Genomic DNA, 25,544 nt, shown 5'->3' with positions numbered 1-25,544 from the left:
ACGTTCATGTCTCGAAACTTGGTGGCAGCGTCGGGATACTACTTAGCCCTGCAGATCTGCAGGGGACTGGTGTTTGTAGACACTGTCCAAAGGCTCCTAAACCATGAAGGTAGATAGACAGTCCCAGGAGACAATCGGTGAGGCATACATAGCAGGTTTTGGCGCTACCATGTTCAACCCCACTAGTTTAGCTTTGGGAGGAGCAACTGAAATGATATGCAGCCGCAACAAGAAACGGAGAGTACATGAGCTGTGCCAGCTTCAGCGGATTGAATACTGGGCCACCGATACTTGGTCAGATTTGATACAGGAATTGGTTCATTAGGTGCCCAGAATGACGTGGCGGTCGATGAAAACTCCACTAAGGTTGACCCAGAGGAATTAAACTGTTTCCCAAGTCCAGAATCCAGTGGTAGTCTGGAATCAAATACCCAGTCTCAATCATCCCGAATCCAGGAATTGTTGATCACATTGAAACCCGGAGCCCAAACCAAGGAGAGGGCTTGTGTTATAGAAATGGTTTGGGGAATTTCAGTACCCCTACCGCCAGCACCAGACCCTACTTCCATGATGGCCCACCACCAAGGAAATCATCTTCGCTACAGAGACATGCCAGTGTTTAATGAGTACAACACAGAAATTGATGAACATCTGGAAAGCTTTAAGATCCTGACGATCATGCACCAGGTGCCCACTGTTGATTGGAGAAAATACCTGTGGACTAGTTTGACTGGCCGGGCATAGAATGCTGTCCGATAGCTTGGGCCTCAGGACCACCTGGACTATTAAGGACACCCTGTTGGCCCTTTTTGCCATCACCCAAGAGTGATATTGCACCAAGTTCTGGGCTTTGTCTTGCCAGGGGGCATCCTATGTAGAATTTGGCAGTCAACTCCAATGGCACTGCAACCAATGGCTTGAGAGTCTGGCTGCCCACTCTGCTGATGTCCTCAGTGACGTGATCATGCTTGAGCAACTTATGGAGAAAATGACCCCAGAAATACGAGAGTGGATAGCCGACCGGAAGCTTGACACTCCAGAGCAAGAAGCCCGATTGGCCGACGAGTTTACACCCAATTGACCCCATTGGAGACCAGATATGCCCACTGATCCCAGGAGACACCTTAACAAAGAATTTGAGCAACCAAAGCCGTTCGAGCAAGACTATCCTGCTACTCAGCAGAAACCCCACCAGGACAAAGGTTTACAAACAGGACCTCTTATTTGCCCAACCCATGGCATTGTTGTTATACGTGTGGTCACCTTGGGCACATGGCCAAGGATAGTCTACAGGGTCAGGGCCCCGGCCTGGAGCCTGTCTGCCAACACAGCTGGTCAACGACTGCCAAGAAGAACCATAAGGGTCTGAGGGATGTTACCCCTGAGATACACCAGCAGTGGATGAAGTGATATACCCTGTCCACACTGTATGGCAGATTGACCACCCTAAACCAGCTAATCTCCATCACCGCATCCAGCCGAAAAAGAATAATGATAGCCAAGCCCAAGGACTTCAGAACACTGGGACTCCTATCAGCCTGGTCAACCAAAATACTGCCCCCCCAGAATGCCATTTGCCAGGTCGCCAAGTGTCCATCTCCTGGACTGGGGATCAGCACTCAGGGAATGGGTGCATTTACGTGGGCAATTTAAGGGCCCTTATGTGGGAAAAGGAGTTGTAGGATTTGCTTCACTGGTACAGGCAGATCCGTATCATCAAGCAGAAGAATCGTGGGGGAGGTGGTGTCACATAATTTGCCTTCATCAGCTTCCAGGATCCGCAGGATGCGGAAGACGCTGTGTTTGGATGCAATGGACGCGAGTTTGTTTCTCGTTGGTTACGTGTGGAGTTTCCCAGGTCAAGCCGGAGACCAATAAGAGGATTTGGAGGGCCCTGCAGGAGGAACAAACCCCTGTTCCAGCGAACTGAATAAAGAGTCCTCTTCTTAGAGCTTCCCCCATCAGGGAGCTGGCAGGCTCTGAAAGATCATATGAGAAAAAGCTGGAAATGTCTGGTATGCTGATGTACACAAGGACGGAATGGGAATTGTGTCGTTTATTCGCAAAGAAGACATGGAAAATGCTTTGAGGAAACTGGATGATACAAAGTGTCATTCCCATGAAGGTGAAACCACTTGTCTATGTTGAAAGAAATGATGATGCACTGTCTCCAACAAATGGAGACAGTTGATCAGAAGTCTATCACGTCTGGCTAATTAAGAAGGCGGAGGAATGTGACAACACAGCATTTATTTGTAGCTATGCCAGACGTATAATTTCAGTAGGCCCATATATATGAGCTATTGTTCATACGAGTCTGAACACGGACTCTTGTTGTAGATTAATTTGATGTTTGTTAATTGTTGAATGGCTGCTGTTTACCTATTGAATCAGTCCTTGCAGCTTATTGCCCCATTATCCTTGGGGGACCCTTGCAGGGTTATTGAACAATCAATGTTTTCTGATATGTTGATTACTAGTGATGAGAAAGTGTACTCTATGCTCGAGTTTTCCCGAGCATGCTCGGGTGGTCTCCGAGTATTTGTAACTGCTCGGAGATTTAGTTTTTGTTGACACAACTGCATGATTTACGGCTGCTAGCCAGCCTGAGTACATGTGGGGGTTACCTGGTTGCTAGGGAATCCCCACATGTATTCAAGCTGTCTATCAGCTGTAAATCATGCAGCTGAGGCAACGAAAACGAAATCTCTGAGCACTTACAAATACTCGGAGATCACCCAAGCAACGATTACACTCGCTCATCACTATTGATTACCCTATGTACCAGTTCATGCAGCTTGTTGACCTGCAAACATTGAAGAATTATCTAAACGGATTAATTGAATACTCGACTAATGAGAGGTGACCTCATCCCACCTTCCCCCCTGACATGTGGATGATAGCCTGAAGGACAGATGTGGGTATAAAAAGAGACTCATATCCTTCTAGAGGGAGACTTTACAGAACAGCAGCCAGGCATCAACTGGAGGAATACAGATTTGATCCACTGCCCATCACTGAGCCCATGGAGACGTTTGGAGCACCCAAGTTGGGACAATCAGGTCACTTGGCCACATACCTCACTGACCTGTCCGATTCCTAAGCTTGACGTTAACTTCTCTGTTTGGCTTCCCATCAAATGAGGGGTGCCACTGGTGGGGGTAGTCAGCCCTCGAAGCCCCAAAGTCACAGCTGCTCTAATCCCGGTGAGCCAGCGGTAGGGTGATGCTCCAATTTGCACCATCTTGTGGATTTGCTGGGACAGTTCTATAACTTAGTTGGTGGTTCAATAATGTATTGCCACACCCTCACCTTGTGTTGTTCGAGTAGTATTGGGGCCATGGGAAAGGCATACGGGCATTTAGTGGGATGAGCCCTGGTCCATGTGCTCTTTCTAAACACAGCAAGACCAGTGGTTCAGAGCACCCACTGACCCTCATATGTCTCAAGCATCCTGTCAGGCATCTTGACTGTGCAATCCTCTGTGCAGTCAAACTGACAGGACTCTGGGTGGAGCCAGACTAAAGAAGAAGATAAATATGAACATTCATCTCAAGTCAGCCTAACAGTTTGAATGCGTCTGTCTCAGATGCAGTCCGTCCTACTGAATGTCCTGGCAGCTGCCATGTTTAAAATCCTGACAGAGTGCAGTAGATAAAGCACACCTTTTTGCTATATGAAAAGGTATTTAGAAAAATGCTCTGCTTTACGCTACACAGTAGATGCCAGTAGTGAGATCATGGAGGAGAGCAGGGCTCTGTGTCATGTGTCTCACAGATGAAAGCCTGTTCTTACCTTTTCTGGGGAGTGTACTTTTTTTTCCCCTCTATGACACCCCCTGTTTATAAAATAACCGCCTCCAGAGAAGAATCTCTGCTAACGCCCACTTGGAGTTAGCTTGTAGAGTCTAGATCCTAATTTATGGCAACATCTCTGCAACTGCTATGGATCAGAATGCATGTATGGTTTTATCGTTTCTAGAGAGCAAACATGAGCAAAAGAGAATCCTCATTTTAAAGGTCAGTTAGTGCTCTAACTTTCATATATGTGACACACAAGGCATTTATTTACAATTTTATAAATGTCCCATATGTTAATGCCCCTTTAGGTTTCTTTGCGGCCCTTGTAATTGATTCAAACTGACACTGTGGTCCTTGGACCAGAAAATACTGTGCACCTAAACCCCTGTGGAATGTGCATACCTTCTCTGCGTCCAGGCAAAGAGCTGAAACGGTGTTCAAAGTCTGATTTGCATGGGGGGCGTGGCTATGTAGTCCAGGAGAAAGGACGCACCTCTGGAGAGCTCCGGTCATCCTGAATAATCCTGCCATAAATTCCCCTGTTTCACCGGCTCCACCGGCTGGAGAGGAGCCCTTAAGATCACAGGAGACCGGTGACCCCTGAAAACGGCGGTTTTGGAGCCCGGAGACGCCGGGAAATGAAGTGGCCTGGACGGGCAGTGTGATCCCCAGGCTGCGGCGGCCATCTTGGGCGCGTGTTCCACTTCACAGGGACGCGGCGCCGGCGGTTGCTGAAGCCGGACATATCTCCCTTGGAGAGAGCGGGCACCTGCGCTGGGACGGGAGCGCTGTGGAACACTGAAATACAGGTGCTGGGTCCGGAGCGGCGGGCGGCACCCGGGAGGCGGCGGCCATTACTGCAGCGTGCTCTCCAGCAGCAAGGAGAGTGACGCTCCATGATAAGACAGCGGCACAATCTGGGAGGTGAGCGCATTATAGTAACAATAAAGGGGTAGTGCGGTATGTGCCCTGGAAAATTGGGCTCTGCACCCCCCTTGTCTGACAAGCCCCTATTTGTGCCATAAACTTTGGAGGGATTAACCCCTCCCTATCTGCTGTGCTGCCTGTGGAGGCTGTGGGCTGCTCTGGGACGTTGTGCCTATTAAACCCTGTGCTGCTGTTTCTGTGAGCATCTGAAAGGTCCCTTGCCTAGCCGATGATCTTCCTGGGAGCCATCTCAGTATTTAATATTGGCAGATCAGTTGTTGAAGAATAGATCAGCTATAACTATATGTGTGATCCTTCTGTGGGGTCCTTCTGCTAACCACCATGCAACATTCTAAAGGAGCGGGGGCTGCTGTGAAATTAAAGAAATATTCCAGAGAAAGCACCCCTGATAATGTGCGCACTCTCAGAAATAATCCCACGCAGCACCAACGCAAAAATTGTCCGCCTGACAGTAATGAGGAGGGAGAACAGGACGAACTAACTCTCAAACAAGCCTCTGAGCAACTGATGCAGGCCATTTCCCTCACTAGATCCTCTCTTACTGAGAAAATAGAGGACGTACATACTGAAGTTGGTCGCTTGCGACATGATATGCAGGCTATGAGAGGGCGCATCTCGGAGGTTGAAACAAGAGTGTCTCAGATAGAGGACACCATTACCCCTATGGAAGCTAAGTTATCAAAGGCCACCGGGTCCGTGAACGCCTGGAAACAAAAGGCAGATGACTTGGAAAACAGACTGCGCCGTAATAATATTCGAATAATTGGCTTGCCGGAGCGCACGGAGGGTCAGCAGCCTGAACAATTTCTTGAAGACTGGCTGAAAACCTCCCTGGGAGATGGATTCTCCTCAACGTTTTCGGTGGAGAGGGCCCATAGAGTACCAACGAGGCCTCTCCCCGCTGGAGCCCCACCCCGGCCTTTCTTGGCGCGTCTTCTCAACTGCAGGGACAGAGATGCGATACTCCGCCTGGCGAGGCAGAAGGGCCCTATTAAATTCAATAACGCCACTATATCAATTTTCCCGGATTTCTCTATGGAGCTCCAAAAGCAGCGAGTTCGATTTGTGGAAGTTAAGAAGCGGCTCAGGGATAAAAGCATCCTCTATTCCATGCTCTACCCGGCTCGGCTCCGTGTTGTCCATGAAGGCTCTTCCCTGTTTTTTACAGATCCGGCGGAGGTAACCGAATGGTTACGTACATACAAGGTGTCTAATGTGCCGGACTCCTGAGCAATCTCTCTTATCCAATGGCAATATAATTGGAGCTCTCCGTACAGGGTGTTGAGTTTACCAACAATACCGAACGCTGATTCCAGTGAGGGTATCCCCTTTTCTGATTGACTGTAGGAGTGAAAGATTAAACTCCTCTACTGTTCAAGTTTTATTTTATTTGGGTTTTTATACCAGTTTTGATTTTTTGATGTGTTTAATAGTCGCCATTGATAATTCTGTGCTCTGCGTGGTGTTCCTGATCTCTACACAAGCTATGGTGTATAATATTCTTTTTCTCAAGTGTAGCTATGGGATCTGAGATTGTGTATATGACTTGGAATGTGCGGGGAATTAAGACTCCCCGTAAAAAAATCAAGGTATTTTCACAAATTAAGCGATATCACCCCCATGTTGTAGCACTTGTCGAGACACATCTGACCAGGGACACAGCTAAGTGTACACAAAAGCCGTGGGTGCAGTGGTCCCTCCATGCATTTCATACCAGTTACTCAAGAGGGGTCTCTCTGCTAATCCATAGAAGTGTTAGATGGGAGGCCAGGGAGGCAAGACGAGATCCCGAAGGTCGCTTCGTTTTTGTACATGCTTTTATTAATACTCGGGAATACGTGATACTGTGTATCTATAACCCACCCCCAGCTAATATATCGGTTCTCCGTATGGCAATGGGATTCTCCCTAAATTATCCTGACGCTAGTATTATTTGTATGGGAGATTTTAACTTAGTCATGGATAGTTCCTTGGATAGATTGAGACTGGGGGATGGGATATCTGGAGGCCCTTCTGTTCAATCTTCTTCTCCGTTGGCACTGTTTATGGGTGGTAGCGGATGGCTGGACTTATGGAGAATTCGTCACCCTGGGATAAAGGATTACACTTGCCATTCATCAACTAGGCGGTCTCTGTCTCGTATAGACTACATATTTGGGTCTAGCGATGTGGCGTTGTGGGTAGATAGTATTGAGCATGGCAATAGGGGGATATCGGACCACAGTCCAGTTATTCTTAAACTTAAATATGGTCAATCAAATAATTTTATACCTTGGAAATTGAATCCCTTCTGGTTGAAATTAATAGATTCTAGCGATAGAACGGTAGATCAGTTGAACTGTTTTATCCTCACCCACCCAGATCCCTCAAATCTTGGTCTGTTCTGGGATACTTTAAAAGCATATCTAAGGGGATGTCTGTCCTCCACTATTTCCTATATTAAAAGAATAACGGCGGGAAGGGATGATGAGATGGAGCGACAGTTGAAGGAATCCGAGGCCGCCTATGTAGCCAACCAAACTAGTGGCAACAGGGTAGCTTGGCTCACTTCCCAAAGGCTATATACCCAACATATAGACACAAAATCCAAACGTAAATTGTTTTTTACCCGTCAATCATATTTCGAATTGGGGAATCAAGCCAGTAAACTATTGGCCTTTTTAGTACGCCAACATAACACATCCAATACAGTATTGCAGATTCGGGCACCTGATGGTTCATTGGTATCTTCTACTGAGGAGATCCTCCAGTGTTTTCATGATTATTATAAATCTTTATACAAGTCTAATAGTGGTTTGGGTGTTCCTGAATGTGTAGACTATTTATCGGACATAGCATTCCCTTCATTAAGTTCAATTCAGCAAGCCTTTATGGAGGCTGAGTTTACTTTGGAGGAGGTTGAGCAAGCTATAATGGACATGGCCACCGGGAAGGCCCCTGGACCTGATGGGTTCCCTATTGAACTGTATAAGAAGTATCGAGGTCAATTGGCACCACTTTTATTGAAAGTACTCAGGAATATATGGGAGGGAGAGACGATGCCCGAAACATTCTATGATGCAAACATTATTGTACTTAAAAAAGAAGGGAAGGATCCTCTGGAATGTGGATCGTATCGCCCCATATCACTAGTAAACGTAGATTACAAAATTTTCACTAAAATATTGGCCACTAGACTAAATACGCTCATATTGGACCTTATACACCCAGATCAAACTGGCTTTATGCCCGGGAAAAGTACTTCTATCAATATCAGGCGAGTCCAATCGGTGATTCAGTACAGCTCTCTAGAGCCAGACAATAGTTGGGCGCTGGCATCGCTGGATACGGCCAAGGCATTTGACTCCCTCGAGTGGCCTTTCCTCTCCGCGTGTCTGCAGAAGTATGGTTTTGGAGAGAAATTTATTAGGGGGATAGACACGCTGTATAAGAATCCCAGGGCGCGTGTAATCGTGAATAATTCCATCTCTGAATCTTTTGCATTACACAGGGGAACCCGGCAGGGGTGCCCTCTATCCCCAGCTCTCTTCGCCCTTGCGATAGAGGCTTTAGCAATACGCATAAGATCCTTCCCGGATATTAAGGGAATAAATATTGCAGATCGTACGGATACCATTGGCCTATATGCTGATGATATGATAATATTTATGGATAAAGCAGAAGAAACCCTACCACAAGTGATAACAACCATAGATAAATTTAGCAAATTTTCCGGCCTATATATAAATTGGGATAAATCTGCCCTGATGCCTCTATCTCATACTTCGGCTCCCTGCCTCGGGATTCCCACTTCGCTACCTGTGGCTTCCAACTTCAAATATCTGGGTATTCATATGTCTCAGTACAGTCGGTTAGACCTACAACAAAACATTTACCCATTGCTGGATTTGGTCAAGTCTAAATTTATAACCTGGGGTAGACTCCCCCTCTCTGTCGCAGGCCGCATTAATCTAATTAAGATGATACTGCTTCCCAAACTTAATTACTGCTTTCAACATAGTGCTGTACCAATACCCAAATCATTTTTTGCAAAATTAAACTCCTTAATCACGTCCTTTATATGGGGAAAGGCCAGACCCAAACTCAAATTATCTATTTTACAGAGACCAAAAAAGGGGGGTGGGGCGGCTTTACCAGACCTCTATTTGTACTACCTTGCCGGACAGGCTAAGGCGATAAGTAAATGGATGCCTGATAGCTCCTTGCCTAATTCTGAGAGTCATTTAATTCATTCTGCCCGGATTGATTGCCCGCTGGGATTTCTAGAGATGGAGAAAGTTGGTACTTGTCGTCTGTTACCTATGCTCCGGCTGGCGAGATTGATATGGAGACAAATAAAAAGAATTATTAAATTTACGGATGTCATAGCCGAGATGCCACTGTGGAACAATGGTTATATACCTGAATTACTAAATCACCCATCCACTGATTTCTGGGTCTCCCATGGTGTTCTCTCGGTGGGCGATATACATAACCAGGGGATTTTTGTAACCTTTGAACAATTACGAAATAATTACAACATTCCTAGGTCCCAATTCTTTAGGTATTTGCAGCTGAGGTCAGCTTTTCAATCATATATACGAAATGTGGGTACGGGTCGGGCGATCTCTTCTTTGCCTTTAATAGGTATCCTCAAATCACAGGGTCCTCAAGGACTTATATCCTCTCTATATACATATCTATTATCCATGGGAGATGGGTCGGTCATCAACTCTGTCAAGGGGAAATGGGAGGAACTCCTTCCCGATGTACTGGGAGAGGATTGGGAGGATATTCTTGAATCTTCAACTAAAGTTTCCCCTTCAATCAATAATAGAATGACCCAATTATATATCATATATCAGGCCTATTTAACCCCGGCACGTCTCTTTAAAATGGGCCGCTTGCATTCGTCAGATTGTTTGCGATGTCATGTGCCCGATGCTGATTTTGTTCATATGATTTGGAGGTGCCCTGTAGTCCTTCATTATTGGAGAGAGGTGACGACATTATTAACATCGTTATTGTCGATCCCTGTCCCACTTGAACCGTTAACCTGTCTGTTCGGGGTGTGGGATACGGAGACCTGGGATCATCACACTGGGATCTTTCTCCGAGAGACGCTCTTTTTGGCAAGGAAGGTATTGGCGTTAAGATGGATGGGTGGCTCCCCCCGACCCTTAGAGTTTGGATCGATCTGGTGAATTCAATTATCCCATATGAAAAAACAATGTATCAAAATAGAGGATGTCCAGGTAAATTTGAGAAGATATGGGGCAAATGGAACTCCTCTTGTCATACTCTATAGTCTGCACTGACTAGACATCTACATAGGAGGGTGGGCTTGTGGTTTTTGGGGACATTGCCCATAGAGCAGGATTTAAATCTGTTTTCTCTTGGCGACTTACTGTTACTGTTAGTGGTTAAAGTTGTTAAGTTGTATAATAGGTATTTTTCTTATAAGAATCTAATGATTTACCATGCACATTTCATTATCTTTGTAACTTCTGATATGATGTTGTTCTACAACTATTTGTATGTCATGGTATAATTGATGATAATTGCAAATGTGTGCATTGTTTGTTTATACTGAATTAATAAACGAATTTAAAAAAAAAAAAGTCTGATTTGCATGTTGCATTAGGTTGAAAAACACTAGATGCAACCTAGTGCTGGTCTATAGGCCACAAAACTAGGTCTACATGAAAGAACTTTGACATACTCTGATACTTGTGTTGAATAGAGAAAGGATTAGGACTGAAGTTAGTGGGGTTACCGGATTCCATCCTGCATTTAACAAGAGTAACTATATTTGGTGTGAGCATATTTATTTATCGAAGGACACTTTAAATATTAAAGATATAGGTAGGGAAAGAGCACAAAATGGTGCTGTATCTTTTATAATAATTGTTGGCAAAGTCATCTGGATAATTCATTATAATTTATATTTTATAGTATGTATTAAATGATCAGGTTACTTTTGATTATTCTCACAAAATGGCGACATGCTCTACAAATACAAGGATATTATTTTTGGAGACCGTGTTGATGTGTGAGGCTATGTGAACATCATCTATTGGTTAGCTATAAGGGAAGCCCACTGGATATTGACCTTGGATACCAAATATGCCCGATGTATGAATTTCAAAAATAATTTTCATTTATTAGTTATTATGTTTCAAAAAGAATTTTCTGATACGTGCAGAGGTTGATATTTTGTGAAGTATTATTGTCATTCTATTTGTTTTAAGAATTATTTTGATATAGTTATATGGTGGTAATATGTGCATTGTTTTTGAAAATATAAAAAAATATATTTTCTTTTTTCTTTTTGGTATGTTTATAGGTTAACTATTGTACCACATTCATTGTCTTATGGTTGACACCTGTATTGTTTGCAACTTCCTCTGCAGCATTGATTTGAGCTCCACCTATTGTTTTTGCTCATTCACTGCAAGCCGAGTATAAAATTTGTTTTGTTACATGTTATCTCAGTTGTCCTATGAATAAGGACTGGTATACACCAGAAACGCGTCAGGTTTCATTTTTTATCATGTTTTAAAGTTTTTTCTAATAAATAGTAACTTTTATTCTCCTGTTGGACGTGCCGGTGGATTTCCCTTTTCTCTTTTTTACCTTTGCTTGTGATCACCAATGGGTGCGGCACCCCTCAGGATGGATCCCGGCTGACATATGGACTTGAAATTGGCAACGTGGTGAGCTTTCTACACTTCCCCTCCCTCCTATGTTATTGGCTATTTTAATAGTATGACACATTTACCTTCTGCAATATTCTCTTCGGAACCAGATGAACGTTGTACTGAGAAAAAAGAAGAAAAAATGGCAATTAATTTATACAAGATCACTGAAATATAATGTCCGACTATGGCAAGTTTATTTCAAACGAGACTATGGTCAAATATTCCCTGTGTGTAATTGCAACTAACAACCCCCCCCCTCCCCAAACTACCAAATAGAAACTGAAAAAAGCACCTGCAAGTTCTCGTGTGTTCACTGGTCAGCTTGATATACTGCACAACTCCTCAGAAACAGGAGATGTCAGGACAGGAATAGTGATGAGCGACTACACTCGTTACTCAAGATTTCCCGAGCATGCTCAGGGGTCCTCTGAGTATTTTTTAGTGCTCGGAGATTTAGGTTTTATTGCCGCAGCTGAATGATTTACATCTGTTAGCCAGCATAAGTACATTCGCTAGCAACCAGGCAACCCCCACATGTACTTATGCTGGCAATCAGATGTTAATCATTCAGCTGCGGCAAGAAAAACTAAACATCCGAGCACTAAAAAATACTCGGAGGACACCCGAGCGTGCTCGAGAAATCTCGAGTAACGAGTATATTGGCTCATCACTAGTCAGGAACTTTCTATCGGGACACCCTGGAGGCTGATTTCTTTCAGGAACCTTTATATTTATAGGTTTGTTATAATGCCCGTGACCATGGCCATTTTCAAATCCGTGCCCCTTTTTATGTAAAACAAACTGTTGCTGATAAGTCAGATACTTACAACCGTATTTATGGTTCGTATATTTTTGCCTTTATTTTTCTTACAAAAACCGTGGATTATCAAAAAGGTGCATAAGCCTTAAAGGAAGAAAATTCACCCTACCCCTTCCCCCCAGATATATACCAGGGGCGGACATACCATTGATGCAACCTGTGCAGTCAGTCAAGGGCCCGACAGGTAAGGGGGCACCCACAAAGCGGTGAGCAGCTACTGTCATAGACAAGTTAATAGACTGAAAGGGGCCCATATACTGTCCTTGCACAGAGGCCCTTTTCTATCTGTGTCTGCCCCTGATATAAACAAAAAACAAGAAACTAACAACCCTGTACTGTACTGGCAGATGGATGATTTAATGACACCATATTTTGGTCAATAGCCAAGTAGTCGCAATTCTACTTGAAGCATTTACAACATGCACAGCACAATGACGCACAGACCTTTCTTGGAGCGCCGGGGCTTTGGAGGAGGAATAGCGAAGCGGCCTGAAGGAGGAGCATGAGGAGGAGGAGGAGAAGGAGAAGCAGAGAAAGCGCCGATAGCTTAAAGAAATAAAATAAAAAAAAGCAGCACAGACAAGCAGTAGACTGTAAGCAAAGGTCTTACAGGAACAGCAAAAATACATAAAAAACAGGCAAAATACACAACTAAGCATATAAAGCATTTAATGAAATAGCGATCCAACACTTTGCGTAAAAAAAACAGAAACAAAATCTTCTTGCAGGACACATTGTAAAAGGCAAGCCCTAAGCATATTTAATAAATTGCCGGTTTATAGCGTAAGCCTGTTAATCTGGCTTCCCCAACCCACAGGCACTGATGGACCACTTCATTGTATGAAGTATCACAGCAAGAGGACCCTCCAATAGAGAAAAAGAAGGAAAGAGGGGATGCTATTTAAGTGTAGCAGGTGTTGAAAGGGAATGTAGGGGCTATCCGCTCACATTAGCGTGTTGTGCAGATGAATGAGCACAACTCCTTAAGAAGCCTTGAATAAGACTTGTGGATATACCTTAGCAGCAGGCCCCTTGGTCTGGAAACCGTATCCTCATGTCTGGACTCCAAGATTCCCAAAATTATTTAACCCCTTAATGACAGCCAATGCGTCTTTTAACTGACCTGAGATATAAGAGAATAGCCTCCCCATACAGGTGACAACCCAGCAGCTATTGGCTGTACACTATAGCTGACAACTTGCTGCATCAGCCACAATCAGTGTTTGCACCGTAAAAATCTGTTTAACCCCTTAGATGCTGCTGTCAATAAAGACTACATCATTATAAATGGTTAACAGAGTGTGGTGGCTTCCTCTTTATCCCAATTGGTGCTCTCGGATCATGATTGTGTGGTCCTGATGTTTGCCATGGCAATTCATGACCAAATAGCGGCCTTAGAGTCTGACCGCTGTTGTAACCTGTTCAGAAGTTAGAGATATTTAGGTGGTAAAAATACACATTTTAATTTCTGTTATGTCACTTTGCATTAACTCCTGAAAAGCAACTGAAGGGTTAATAAACTACCTGACAGCAGTTTTCAATATGTCAGGGGGTGTTTTTAAAATGGTATCACTATTGGGGGTTTCCAATATATAGGACGCCTAAAGTCACTTCAAACATGGATAGGTCCCTAAAAAAATAAATTTTGTACATTTCCTTGAAAAAATGAAAAATTACTGCTACATTTTTAAACCTCCTAAAATACTAACAAAAAGAACACTTTACAAACGGTGCAGATGTAAAGTCGACATGTGGGAAATATTATTTATTAATGTTTTTCTATGGTATGACTATCTGGATTAAAGGGATAATCATTTAAAGTTAGAAAATTGCTAATTTGTAAACATTTTTCTCAAATTTCTGATATTTTTTTATAAATAAACACAAAACATATTGACCTAAATTTACCATTATCATAAACTATAATGTGTCATGAAAAAACAATCTCAAAATCACTGGGATATGTTGAATCATTCCAGAGTTATTACCACATAAAGTGACATTGATCAGATTTCAAAAATTTGGCTCCGTCACTAAGGGGTTAATAATAGTAGACTAGGTCCAAAGAGTTAGACTGGCATCAGCACTGCCGAGCAGATGTGATGACAAGAATCACAATGTGTGTACAATAGCCTGAAGGGTACAAGAATGCCATACTTTGTTCCCAATAGACGCATAATGAGTTTTGGCTGAGGATTTCAGCCTTCATCAGGTCCTCAGCCTAAATGCGCACTACATCTTTTAAGAATAAAGGATAGCATTCGTTTATCCATGAGTACCTCATTTCATCACATATACTCATCAGTGACCATCGTGGTCTAACTTATAAATTCGTGAGGGCGGAGGGCACTGCTGAATATATAACTGTTGGGGCTCACCGTGGACTTGGAAACATAATGTTTGTATCCGTTTTTCTGTGTGATGTATCTTTTTGTGTGTTGCATTATTTTTTGTAAAAGCTTACTAATAAAAGATTTTGTATTTTTTACATATGGTTGTGGTGCTCCCTTCCGTGTGGACTTGATCTTTTTCTATGGGTTAAGTCATCGTGGTCTAACTTGGTACACTTGTTCCACCATATTCCTGTACATCTGTACACAGTGGGTGTGGGAGGTGTGACTCTCAAACTCCCTCTGACTAAACCTGAAAGTTATATTTTTGCAGTTAAATACTTGGACAGATATCATCATGGCACCCTATTTCCTGCACTGGCTTATCCGACAGCTGCTGACAGATTCCCTTTATACAATGAATTGCGTAGCACACTAATCATATGTCCCAGACAATATGCAAAGATTTTTGGGCCCATGGCTGGTGCACGGTGAGAACTGACGGACTGTTACCGTGAAGGGCTGCTTTGCTCGACTGAATAAGCCTTACAATTTAATTTCAATCACTTGTGAAAAAAAATAACTAGTGAGAATGTAAAAAACTAAATTCATAGTTTATCATTGATCCAAAATGATAATCTCACGGTAAAAATATGATGACCAGTTCTATATTTCTCACATTAAGGCCATGTTCACACTTTGCGGGTTTTACCGCGGATCCGCGGCGATTTTGATGCTGAGGGTCCGCAGCAGTTTCCATAGCGTTTCCATTTACATGCAAACCCTATGGAAACAGCAATCCGCTGTGCACATGCTGCGGGAAAAACCGCGCAGAAACGCAGCGGTTTACATTCCGCAGCATGTCACTTCTTTGTGCAGAATCGCTGTGATTCTGCACCCATAGGAATGCATTGATCTGCTAACTTCCCGCATGTGGCTGTGCCCACGATGTGGGAAGTAAGCGGATAATGTGCAGATGGTACCTGGGGTGGAGGAGAGGAGACTCTCCTCCAGGCCCTGGGAACCATATTAGTGTAAAAAAAAAGAATTAAAATAAAAAATAATGCTATACTCACCTCTCAGCGCTGCACGCGGCTGTCCGGTCTCAGGGTTGCTGTGCGAGCAGGACCTGCGGTGACGTCGCGGTCACATGACCGTGATGACGCCGCGGTCACATGACCGTGACGTCACGAAGGTCCTTCTCGCACAGCATCTTTGGAGCCGGACCGCCGCGTGCAGCGCCGAGGAGATCAGAGGGTGAGTATAACCATTTTTTATTATTTTTAACATTACTATTGATGCTGCATATTGCTGCATATGCAGCATCAATAGTATAGGAGTAAACCCGCAGCGGAAACCGCAAAACTAACCGCGATAAATCTGCAGGGATAACCGCAGCGGTTTTGCAATGCAGATTTATCAAATCCGCTGTGGGAGAACCCGCAGAGGTCACATGCAAAGTGTGCACATAGCCTAAGAATGCCTGCCGAGATTCATATACTGCTCTGAACGGCGTGACATTGCCAGGTATTTCTTGGTACAGCTTAGCCCAGTGATGTTAGCTGATTCACGGATGTTCCAGCAGATGAACTAGTGGGGAAATAGTCCACACAACTTGCTCTGGAAATGGGAGTTACCTAGTTGGGTAATCTACACAGACTGAACTCTTACCATTTATATAAACTGCTACAAAGACAAAAATAATGTCGGAATACATTTATCACAGAAAGTAGCACTGACGGGATGATGCAGAAAACTTGCTATGCAAGGTTACTGTATCCATCCTTACACTGCACATTATTTTGATTAAACATTTGTACATTGATGGATGTAAGTACATTAGGGTATGACTGAATGGACTGTATTCTTTGGTCAATTCTGACAAGTGAGATTAGTTGATTAACTCTTTCTTACCCATGGCCAATTTAAGCTTAGTTTCGTTTTCCATTGCCGAATAATGGCTTGTTTGTTTTTGTGAGAGAAGATTTCATTTCATTGGCAGCATTTACATTTACCATAAAATGCATTAGAAGATTAAAAAAAAGTCTCTGTTGTGGGTCATTCACTCTGCAGTAAAAATTACATTTTTACTTTATATAATTAAAATATAAATTTAACAAAGTCAGTGTTGGCCATTGAAATTAAGGGGTTACTATTGGGATCAGAGCTGGTGCCTATCGCGGCAGCTATCTAACCACCGTCATCTGGTCCACAGCTCCAAAGCCTCCTCCATATAACTCATTGCCACTTTCGGTATACATATATGGTGGATGTTAGGAAGGGGTTAAAAATAAGATGAACATTATGTGTCCTACTGTTAAGCCCATCAGCGATCAGCTAGCAGTAAAGAAGCACAGAAACCTTAGAAAGTTGACCAGCAATAGGGGCCAGATCACTATAAAAGGAATTCAAACCCTCCCCCACCCTAGCATTTTTCGTGTTTTGATACCTTACAATCTGGAATATCACAGGTTGTTTTTTAGGGTTTGTATCAGTTCATGTAAAGAACATGCCTACAACTGTGAACATTTGGTTTTCTTTTTATTGTGAAGCAAACAACAAATAGGACAAAAAAAGTGAAAACTTCAATGCGCATATTTATGTATCCCCCATAAAGTCAGTACTTTGTAAAGCCTCCTTTTGCTGCAATTACAGCTGCAAGTCGCTTTGGATAAGTCTCTGAGCTTTCCACTGGGAATTTTGCCCTTTGCAAGGGAAAACTGCTAGAGCTCCTACACGTTAGATGGCTTCCTCTGGTGAACAGCAATCTTCACGTCTCACCACAGATCCTCAATTATATTAACCCCTTAATCCCATATGACGTACTATCCCGTCGAGGTGACCTGGGACTTAATTCCCAGGGACGGGATAGTACGTCATATGCGATCGGCCGCGCTCACGGGGGGAGCGCGGTCAATCGCGGCCGGGTGTCAGCTGACTATCGCAGCTGACATCCGGCACTATGTTAGCAAAAGAAGTATGGAGCGCACTCACCGGAGTAGAATTTTCATGCTTTTATTCGGACATAAAAAAAACTAGGCAGGAAGAGATGTGGAGACAAACAGACGACGGCCGTTTCGTGCAGACGGCACTTCAACGGGTCCTGACATTAACAGAAGTAGGGAGGGTTCTTTTACCTGTGTGATTCTAGTCACTCCTCCCACTCCCTCACGTATTGCAGCAGTGCGGAGGTGTCTTGTTTTTGATTTATTACTATTGTGGACTCTTTTTTCACCCCGGGCACGCTGTATTAGATCTCTAGTTTGGTATAATTAAGTCTCACCCTATTCATTGGTGATTAATCACCTGCTGCGATTCCGAAGCATGGAATCTGATGCCGGTGAGCGCGCTCCATACTTCTTTTGCTATCGTTGTGTACTGTGAACTATTTTTTTGGATGCAGCACCCAGGTGTATATGGGGTTATATCATTACGGCCATAAGCAGCTAAGAAGGGTTAGAGACATTAGGGTCTAACGTATTGCAGCAGTGCGGAGGTGTCTTGTTTTTGATTTTATTACTATCCGGCACTATGTGCCAGGAGCGGTCCCGATCAAACATGATCGCAGCGTTTCGGGGGCATAGGGAAGCATCGCGCAGGGAGGGAGCTCCCTGAGACCCTTGGTACAAGGCGAGGTGCTCACCTTGTACCGAGCGTCTCCTCCCTGCAGGCCCCGGATCCAAAATGGCCGTGGGGCTGCATCCGGGTCCTGCAGGGAGGTGGCTTACCAAGCGCCTGCCCAGAGCAGGCGCTGGTAAGCCAGGAGCAGTGCACGTCAGATCGCTGATCTGACATAGTGCATTGCAAAGTGTCAGATCAGCGATCTGACCTTATAACATGATGCCCCCCCCCGGGGGCAATGTTATAGAGTAAGAAAAAAAAATTTGGTGTGTAAAAAAAAATAATTCCTAAATAAAGAAAAAAAAAATATTGTTCCCATAAATACATTCCTTTATCTAAATAAAAAAAACCAAAAACAATAAAAGTACACATATTTAGTATCGCCGCGTCCGTAACAACCTGACCTATAAAACTGTCCCACTAGTTAACCCCTTCAGTGAACACCGTAAAAAAAAAACAAAAAAAAACGAGGCAAAACACAACGCTTTATTATCATACCGCCGAACAAAAAGTGGAATAACACACAATCAAAAACACAGATATAAATAACCATGCTACTGCTGAAAACGTCATCTTGTCCCGCAAGAAACGAGCTGCCATACAGCGTCATCAGCGAAAAAATAAAAAAGTTATAGTCCTCAGAATAAAGCGATGCAAAAATAAAAACTATTTTATAAAAAAGAATTATCGTATAAAAGCTCCAAAACATAAAAAAATTATATAAATGAGGTATCACTGTAATTATACTGACCCGAAAAATAAAACTGCTTTATCCATTTTACCAAACGTGGAACGGTATAAACGCCTCCCCCAAAAAAAGAAATTCATGAATAGCTGGTTTGTGGTCATACTGCCTCACAAAAATCGTAATAAAAAGCGATCAAAAAATGTCACATGCCCAAAAATGTTACCAAAAAAACGTCAACTCGTCCCACAAAAAACAAGACCTCACATGACTCTGTGGACCAAAATATGGAAAAATTATAGCTCTCAAAATGTGGTAACGCAAAAAATATTTTTTGCAATAAAAAGCGTCTTTTAGTGTGTGACAGCTGCCAATCATAAAAATCCGCTAAAAAACCCGCTATAAATAGTAAATCAAACCCCCCCTTCATCACCCCCTTAGTTAGGGGAAAAAAAAAAGTATTTATTTCCATTTTCCCATTAGGGTTAGGGCTAGGGTTAGGGTTGGGGCTAGGGTTAGGGTTGGGGCTAGAGTAAGGATTACACTTACGGTTGGGATTAGGGTTAGGGGTGTGTCAGGATTAGGGGTGTGGTTAGGGTTATGGTTAGGATTAGGGGTGTGTTGGAGTTATGGGTGTGGTTAGGGTTGGGGTTAGGGGTGTGGTTGGGATTAGGGGTGTGTTTGGGTTAGGGTTTCAGTTAGAATTGGAGGTTTCCACTGTTTAGGCACATCAGGGCTCTCCAAACGCGACATGGCGTCCGATCTCAATTCCAGCCAATTCTGCGTTGAAAAAGTAAAACAGTGCTCCTTCCCTTCCAAGCTCTCCCGTGCGCCCAAACACGGGTTTACCCAGACATGTGGGGTGTCAGCGTACTCAGGACAAATTGGACAACAACTTCTGAGGTCCAATTTCTCTTATTACCCTTAGGAAAATAAAAATTTGGGGGGCTAAAAAACCATTTTTGTGGGAAAAAATTATTTTTTATTTTCACGGCTCTGCGTTATATACTGTAGTGAAACACTTGGGGGTTCAAAGCTCTCACAACACATCTAGATAAGATCCTTAGGGGGTCTACTTTCCAAAATGGTGTCACTTATGGGGGGTTTCAATGTTTAGGCACATCAGGGGCTCTCCAAACGCAACATGGTGTCCCATTTCAATTCCAGCCAATTTTGCACTGAAAAGTCAAACGGCGCTCCTTTCCTTCCAAGCTCTGCCATGCACCCAAACAGTGGTTTACCCCCACATATGAGGTATCAGCGTACTCAGGACAAATTGCACAAGAACGTTTGGGGTCCAATTTCTTCAGGTACCCTTGGGAAAAAAAATTGGGGGCGAAAAGTTCATTTTTGTGAAAAAATATTTTTTTATTTTTACGGCTCTACATTATAAACTTCTGTGAAGCACTTGATGAGTCAAATTGCTCACCACACATCTAGATAAGTTCCTTACGGGGTCTACTTTCCAAAATGGTGTCACTTGTGGGGGGTTTCAATGTTTAGTCACATCAGGGGCTCCCCAACGCAACAAGGCGTCCCATCTCAATTCCAGCCAATATTTCATTGAAAAGTCAAATGGCGCTCCTTCCCTTCCGAGCTCTGCCATGCGCCCAAACAGTGGTTTACCCCCACATATGGGGTATCGGGGTACTCAGGACAAATTGTACAACTTTTGGGGTCCATTTTCTCCTGTTACCCTTGGTAAAATAAAACAAATTGGAGCTGAAGTAAATTTTTTGTGAAAAAAAAATTAAATGTTCATTTGTTTTTAAACATTCAAAAAATTCCTGTGAAACACCTGAAGGGTTAATAAACTTCTTGAATGTGGTTTTGAGCACCTTGAGGGGTGCAGTTTTAAGAATGGTATCACACTTGGTTATTTTATATCATATAGACCCCTCAAAATGACTTCAAATGTGATGTGGTCCCTAAAAAAAAATGGTGTTGTAAAAATGAGAAATTTCTGGTCAGCTTTTAACCCTTATAACTTTCTAACAAAAAAAAAAAATTTGTTTCCAAAATTGTGCTGATGTAAAGTAGACATGTGGGAAATGTTACTTATTAAGTATTTTGTGTGACATATCTCTGTGATTTAAGGGCATAAAAATTCAAAGTTGGAAAATTGCGAAATTTTCAAAATTTTCGCCAAATTTCCGTTTTTTTTTCACAAATAAACGCAGGAAATATCAAATTTTTTTACCACTATCATGAAGTACAATATGTCTCGAGAAAACAATGTCAGAATCATCAGGATCCGTTGAAGCGTTCCAGAGTTACAACCTCAAAGGGACAGTGGTCAGAATTGTAAAAATTGGCCCGTCATTAACGTACAAACCACCCTCGGGGCTTAAGGTCTGCGCTTTGACTAGGCCACTCCAAAACATTTACACGTTTCCCCTTAAACCACTTCAGTGTTGCTTTGGGTCATTGCCTTGTTGGAAGGTGAACTCCGGTCCCAGTCTCAAATCACTGACTAACAGGTTTTGCTCAAGAATATCCCTGTGTTTCGCACCATCCATTTTCCCCTCGACAGGGACTATCTTCCTTGTCCCTGCTGCCAAAAAACAAACCCACAGCATGATGCTGCCACAACATTTCACAAAGTGGATGGTGTTATTGGAGTGATGAGCGGTAGTGGTTTGACGCCAGACATAGCATTTACCATGGTGGCCAAAAAGTTCAAGTTTGGTCTCATCTGACCACAGCACCTTCCTCCACACATTTGGCAAACTCAAACCGAGCCTTACAATTTTTGTGTGTAACTAAAGGCTTTTTTCTGCCCACTCTTCCATAAAGGCCACTTCTATTGAGTGTACGGCTTATTGTGGTCATGAACAGATTCTCCAATCTCTGCTCGGGAACTCTGCAGCTCCTTTAGGGTTACTTTTGGTCTCTGTGCTGCCTCTCTGATTAATACCCTCCTAACCGTGGCTGAGAGTTTTGGGGGGCGGCTCTCGTAGCAGGTTTGCTGTGGCACCATGTTCTTTCCATTTGATGATAATGGATTTGATGGTTCTCCAGGGGATCATCAGAGATCAGGGATATTTTTTATAACCCAACCTTGACTTGTACTTCTCAACAACTTTGTCCCTAACTTGTTTGGAGATTTCAATGGTCTTCATTGTGTATAGTTAGTGGTAGAGATGAGAGAACTTATTTGAAAAACCTTCTCCAATCTCAAATTTGGCACGAATATAGCAAATTGGGATTCGTGTTCTGTTTCCCGAGCATTTTTACTCAGAGTCGGAAAAATTTGATCACAATTCGTTAAATCATGGCGTTTCAGCTAATGCTTTTATTATGACTTTGGTTAGGATAGTGGTGTCCTATGATGAGCGGGGGGGAAGACGTGTTTGATGAGGGGAGGTGATGTGTCTAGGTTAGAGGAGCTGCAGAGTGTAATCATTTTTTTTCTTAAATAACTTAATGTGTGTATGTTCCGGCAGCCATGGTGCTCTGGGGATCATCAGAAATTGGGATATTTTTTTTTTTTTTTAATAACCCAAACCAGACTTGTACTCCTTAGGAACTTTGTCCCTGACTTGTTTGGAGATCTCCTTGGTCTTGATTGGTCTCTTGCTTAATGGTGTTGCAGCCTCTAATGCCTTTCGGAAAAGGTGTCTATATACTGACAGACCATGTGACACTTAGATTGCACACAGAAGGACTTCCTTCACTAATCATGTGACTTATGAAGGCAATTGCTTTCACCGGAAATTTTTAGGGGCTTCATTGCAAAAGGGGTGAATATATATGCATGTGCCAATTTTTAGCTATTTGATCCTATAAATTTAATTTATGCCTATATTTTTCTCTCTTCACCAACTTAAGACTATTTAGTGCTGATGCATCACACGCAAATTGGAATACAAAAATATTTAAACACAGGTTGTAATGAAACAAAATGGGTTAAAAGCCAAGGGGGAAGAGCGGTTATTCACTCTTTACTGTGATCTGAACCGAGGGGAGGACCCTCTCTACCCTATATTAACTCAAAATTCTCTAATAAGGTACAGCTTGTAAATCTGGGAAGTTCCTTTAAAAATAAAAACTAATTTACCTTTATTTCAGCTTTGGGAGGTAACAAAATAACATTCATTGCATTTAATGACTTGTCCCTATTTTGCCCTGAGATAGGAAACAGCAGCATTGAAAGTACAAGGTAATAATCTTTATTTTTATATTGCGCTATCATGTTCTGCAGCGCTTTAACATACATCATCACTGTCCCCAATGGGGCTCACAAGCTAAATTCCCCATCGGTATGTCTTTGGAGTGTGGGAGGAAACCGGAGAACCCGGAGGAAACCCACCAAACACGGGGAGAACATACTAACCCCTTGCAGATGTTGTCCTTGGTGGGATTTGAACCCAGGACCCCAGCTATGCAAGGGTGCAGTTGTAACCACTGAACCACCGTGCTGCCCATAATATCATGTAATGTGAAAGTAATATTAAAGGGGTATTCCCAACTCCAAGATCCTAACCCAATATGTAGTAGGTGCAATAATAATAATATCAGCAGCACATAACTCCAATTATAAATGTAGCATAGTTCTTCTGATTCGCTATGTCTCTTTCCTGATGTGCAGGCATTGCTGGACCTTCGGTATCCATGGTTACGACCACTGATATAATGTCAGTTATCTAGTAACTAGTGATGAGCGAATATACTCGGTACTCGAGATTTCCCGAGCACGCTCGGGTGTCCTCCGAGTATTTGTAAGTACTCGGAGATTTACTTTTCGTTGCCGCAGCTGAATGATTTACATCTGATAGCCAGCTTGATTACATGTGGGGATTCCCTAGCAACCAGGCAACCCCCACATGTACTTATGCTGGCTAACAGATGTAAATCATTCAGCTGCGGCGATGAAAACTAAATCTCCGAGTACTTACAAATTCTCAGAGGACACCCAAGCGTGCTCGAGAAATCTCAAGTTCCGAGTATATTCGCTCATCACTACTAGTAACCTATTCAGGAGACTTAGGGAATCAAAAAAACTATACTACATTTCTAATTGGAGATAGTAGCTAATATTATTATTATACTTACTACACTGTGTGCAAAATTATTAGGCAAGTTGTATTTTGATCACATGATACTTTTTATACATGTTGTCCTACTCCAAGCTGCTCAGACTTGAGAGCCAACTACCAATTAAGTAAATCCGGTGATGTGCATCTCTGTAATGAGGAGGGGTGTTGTCTAATGACATCATAACCCTATGTAAGGTGTGCTTAATTATTAGGCAACTTCTTTTCCTTTGGCAAAATGGGTCAGAAGAGAGATTTGACGGGCTCTGAAAAGCCCAAAATTGTGAGATGTCCTGCAGAGGGATGCAGCAGTCTTGAAATTGCCAAACTTTTGAAGCGTGATCACCGAACAATCAAAACAAGAGTTTCATGGCAAATAGCCAACAGGGACGCAAGAAGCGTGTTGGGCAAAAAAGGCACAAAATAACTGCCCATGAATTGAGGAAAATCAAGCGTGAAGCTGCCAAGATGCCATTTGCCACCAGTTTTGCCATAGTTCAGAGCTGCGACGTTACTGGAGTAACAAAAAGCACAAGGTGTGCGATACTCAGGGACATGGCCAAGGTAAGGAAGGCTGAAAAACGACCACCTTTGAACAAGAAACATAAGATAAAACGTCAAGACTGGGCCAAAAAATATCTTAAGACTGACTTTTCAAAGGTTTTATGGACTGATGAAATGAGAGTGACTCTTGATGGGCCAGTGTGGGTTTTCCCAGACTTTTTGTTAGGCTTTGATTGAGACATAGTGTAGCCTTGAGGAGAGCGCTTACTAGCAGGGGAAAGGTTAAGCTATGTTTCTGCAGCTTACCAAGGTCGTGTGTCTTGTGTCCCCGGGGGAGGTCCGCAATGTCCACAGAAATCACTCCCTGAAGCTGTGATTCAAAACGCTGGAGCAGCGCTGCAGCATCAGCCTGTGTGGTGTCCAAATGTCCAAAGATGGCCGCCGAGATCAGGAAGAGAAGGCGCTTCTCGCAGAACGTGAAGTGCCAGAGAGAGTGTGCGGCGGTAACTGCCGGTGGGCGGAGTCAACGTTCCAGCCTGGAAGAGGGAAAAACCGGGGGCTAAATTTTAAGCTTGCGGCCTATAGCGCCGCTACCGCTATTTGTGCGACGTGACCCATGGACTCGGGCTTTAAGGTATCTGCGGACCTCCCTTATCCCAGGCACCAGGACCGACCAGCACCTCGGCCCCGCAGGTGTACTCACGGTAGATGCGGTGGGCCGGTGCTCAATCCACCGTCGCCATAGTCAGGGAGGGGGTGGAGAGCTTCTGCCGCCTTCCATCATCCGTTATAACAGTGGTGATGCAGTGGGGGGCTGCACGGACGCCATAAACATCATGTCCGGCTATGCACCTGGCGGCTCCAGGAGAGGTAAATGGAGGGTTACTCCATGTGGTCGCCTGCTATGGTGGGGGGAGATCGGAACGCAAAGGAAGTGTCACCCGTAAAGTGAGCTCAGGGCTGGCATCCAACGGTGCAGGAAAGGGTACGGGGAGGGACGCTCCGCGTTCTTGCCTGCTGATGGTTCGGGGGAGATCGAAACCTAGAAAGGGTCCATCGCCCCCATTCGCTCCGTTAAGGGAAAAACAGAATAAAATAAAAATAAAAACGGTGGGGTCTG

General features: G+C 43.5%; 1 protein-coding gene across 9 annotated transcripts in view; it reads right to left on the bottom strand.

Annotated features, from left to right (window-relative positions):
• Nucleotides 1-25,544, bottom strand: part of TSPOAP1 (TSPO associated protein 1) — a 268,852-nt gene that overhangs the window by 11,948 nt on the left and 231,360 nt on the right. For 6 of the 9 annotated variants that reach the window (XM_077294574.1, XM_077294577.1, XM_077294580.1 and 3 more), the window contains 2 exons: nucleotides 12,693-12,794; nucleotides 11,509-11,547 (listed from right to left, as the gene is read on the bottom strand). In XM_077294574.1, the coding sequence (XP_077150689.1) occupies nucleotides 11,509-11,547; nucleotides 12,693-12,794 (141 nt within the window). The remainder of the gene's footprint in view (nucleotides 1-11,508; nucleotides 11,548-12,692; nucleotides 12,795-25,544) is intronic. The other 3 variants (XM_077294576.1, XM_077294575.1, XM_077294581.1) reach the window with 1 other exon arrangement.

Source organism: Ranitomeya variabilis, chromosome 3, assembly GCF_051348905.1.
Source record: "Ranitomeya variabilis isolate aRanVar5 chromosome 3, aRanVar5.hap1, whole genome shotgun sequence".
NCBI classification, from domain to species: Eukaryota; Metazoa; Chordata; class Amphibia; order Anura; family Dendrobatidae; genus Ranitomeya; species Ranitomeya variabilis.
The sequence above is the reverse complement of the archived record's forward strand: the minus strand, read 5'-3'. Positions and strand labels throughout refer to the sequence as shown.